This window comes from Fulmarus glacialis, unplaced genomic scaffold (assembly GCF_000690835.1).
Source record: "Fulmarus glacialis isolate BGI_N327 unplaced genomic scaffold, ASM69083v1 scaffold20897, whole genome shotgun sequence".
Taxonomy (NCBI): Eukaryota; Metazoa; Chordata; class Aves; order Procellariiformes; family Procellariidae; genus Fulmarus; species Fulmarus glacialis.
In genome coordinates, this window is record NW_009221517.1 from 586 (window position 1) to 3,634 (window position 3,049).

At 50.0% G+C, this 3,049-nt stretch overlaps 1 protein-coding gene across 1 annotated transcript; it reads right to left on the reverse strand.

Annotated features, from left to right (window-relative positions):
• Window positions 1-1,713: 1,713 nt before the first annotated feature.
• Window positions 1,714-2,616, reverse strand: FOXJ1 (forkhead box J1; the record flags this gene model as incomplete). Its single annotated transcript, XM_009581149.1, has 2 exons — window positions 1,714-2,514; window positions 2,574-2,616. Coding segments are annotated over 2 exons (844 nt in total), but the record flags the coding sequence as incomplete, so codon positions are not given.
• Between the last annotated feature and the right edge of the window lie 433 nt (window positions 2,617-3,049).

Genomic DNA, 3,049 nt, shown 5'->3' on the forward strand with positions numbered 1-3,049 from the left:
TCCGACCCTCTCCCCAAATTTGGGTGCAAATTACTCCAAGGGTAATTTATATATTTTTTAAGGCTTGTTTATTGATTCTTACACTACAACTATACTCTCGCTAAATTATATTGCTCACGTTAAAGGTCCTAAGTGCTTTTGTAACCAAAAAAGAAACTCTTTACAATCTTCCATTTTTCGGCAAGTCTAAGACATACCACTAAAACTACATCTTCTACTTACTCCTACCTGATGGCTACTCTACCTCTAGTAACCTACAGCAAAGGAGAGGTGAAGAATCCAGTTGTCGAGAGCTTCAAGTCAAGTTTCAGCAGAGTTTGGCTCTGCTCCTGAAATGTTTCTGAGCTACTTTGCAGAGACCCTGCCACGCTCTCGCTGCACACCAAGCCAAAGGGCCAAAGCTTCAGTTTCTGTCAATCCCGGCAGCTCTCCCGGCTAGATGGGACGTCATCTCCGCTGCCGTCCCCAGAGCCCGTTGCACGCACAGTCTTTGGCCTGAGCTCCTGGATAGAGCCTGAATGTGGATTTCTTTCCTCCTCCGTCCCACCTGGGAGCATCTGATGTGGAGTAACCCCATCGCCACCAGCTGACGGCCACGCCACGGTGTTTTCCTTATGGCTCCTCCAAAAGCGCATCCTTAATCGGGGTCCTGCATTGGCCGGGCACCGGGCAGCCACTCGGAGCCTGACAGATGAGCAGAAGGTGGAGAACAACAGTCGTGGACCAAAAAAACAGAGAGGGGCTATGTCAGCTGGTGAAAGACCGAGAGGGTTTATGGTGGTCTAGACCCTTCGGCAACCACAGTGAGGATTTTGGGTACAAAAAATACGAAAGCCAATTCTGGGAGCGCCCCGGTCTCCGCTGCTTCTCTCCAGCTGGGGCCAATTCCTGGATCCTTAACGAAATCTGTTGCTGCTGCTGCAGGAATCCTCCCTCGCGTGGTCTTGGTTTACAGAACAACTAACACAAGCCTTTAAACAGTGAAAATATAAAACAACTCCCAAACTGCATTTCCCCTATCCCCCCACTATTAAGAAATTCTAGTGCTAAAAATATAGGTTTCTTTGAATATATAATATATAATAGATTATATAAAAACATCTAAAGAGGCAGACTTGCTGAATTTATAAACCTTTTCTTCTTCCCTAGGCACAAGTCAGGAGGGAGGTTGAACTCAGAGAATCCAGAAGGGACCTCTATTTGCTTGCTAGCTAATTATCACACTATACCTACCAACTATCCTAGCCAGAAAAAGGAAAGAGAGAGAGAAACGGAGAGACGAAGGGGTGAGGAAATTGCACTTAGTCTATCGAGTCTTAAGCCACCAGGAATCTCATGTCTTGGATGGGATTTAGCAGGTGCTCTCCTTTAGCCCTGAAGGAACATATGCCATGTCCATTTCCGTGGAAAAAAAAAATACGATAATTCACATTTCTTCCTCTAAAAGTAAAAAAATAAGTAGCGTTATATTTCTTCTCTTGAGGAAACTCATGGACTAGAGACTTCTGATGCATCCTTTAAAGATATACCAAGCAGTGCCTGTGGTGTTGATTTCCCCCCCGCCCCGGTGTTTCTGTGAATAATCTTGCGATGAAGCTGGTAAAAGTCACTGTGGACATCTGTCTCTAGAAAATCTTGTCCCTTGTAAGTCCCAGCAGCATGGGGGGAGCATCCTACTAAAGTCTGTGTGGGCTTTGAATGGTGACTGGCCTCTTATAAGAGGGACGCCAGACTGCTCCAGTCGCTTACATCCGCTGGCAAAGAGGCGTCGTTGAGTTCAAACAACTGCTCCACGTTGACGGAGTTGGAGAGGTAATCGTTTGTCCCTTCGTCCCAGGGATGCTGCAGGAAAGAAGTGGCCATGAAGGTTTCATCAAAGTCCAGGTTGTTCTGGTTGGATTCGGTGAGGACCTGCTCCTGCCCCTGGGGACAGTCGATGTGGTGCCCATGTACCGTCAAGTCCAGGTCGCGTGTTATGGGGCTGATTGGAGGCGTGAGCTCCAGATCCCCAAAAGTGGAGAAGTCTCCATTCAGGTTGGTGTCGAAGATGGCTTCCCAGTCAAAATCACCTTTCAGCGATCCCAGCTCGGTCTGCTCTTCCTGGGTCAGCAAGGCAGAGTTGGAAAGCCGAGATGCCTTGGCCGTTCGCTTGGGCAAGGGCTGCTTGCGCTTGTGCCCTGCTTTGCCATCTGCTGGATTCCAGTTCTGGTCGCTGGTGACTTCTTCAAACTCTTTCAGCAGCTGCTGTGACTCTGTGTTGATGTTGAGGATGTTACTGGAGGTGCAAGCCGAGGCGGCTGGGCTGGTGACGCACCGTGCTTCTTGCTGGGCTCTTTTGGTGAAGGCCGGGTGGATCTGCACTGGGGGCATCCTCCGCTTTTTGAAGGCACCGTTCTTGAGCCGGTCGGCATATTGGGGGTCAAGCTTCCAAAACCCACCTTTCCCTGGCTCGCCCTTCTCCCGGGGCACCTTGATGAAGCACTTGTTCAAGGAGAGGTTGTGCCGGATAGAGTTCTAGACCCAAAAGAGAAAAAAACTGAGGCTGAATGCTTGTCTGCTGCCACAGCACCTACCTGCATGGGGAGGCTGGTGGAAAAGCATGTTTTCAGCAAGGACCTTCGGGAAAAAGAAAGCAGAAATGGCAACATCAAGACATCCCGGGCTACATGCCCAGCAGAAACTCCCCTGCCCCGAGTCACCAGCAGAGTTTTCTTGCCTTCTGTCTAATCCAGCCAGAGGTGGCAGGAGCCAGGGGGTTCAAGCTAGGACTTGCCAACCAACGGGAAGCTTTTGGGCAACTCTCCTTGGCTGTAAATTGGGGCCGTGGGGCCTTGGATCATACAGAGCAATGGGAGAAACCGGCCAGACTTGCTCTAGGCATGGAGCTAAGCTGGAGGAGGTTGGGTCCTCCTTCATGGCTAAGGAGGAAGAGGAGGGTCTTTACGGCCACGGCCCCATTACAAGTGGCAACACATGGCAGCACTGTGGGGGACAGCATCATCAGGGCCCTCCTTGCATCGCCCAGTTCATCTGTGCCTATTGCTAGTGT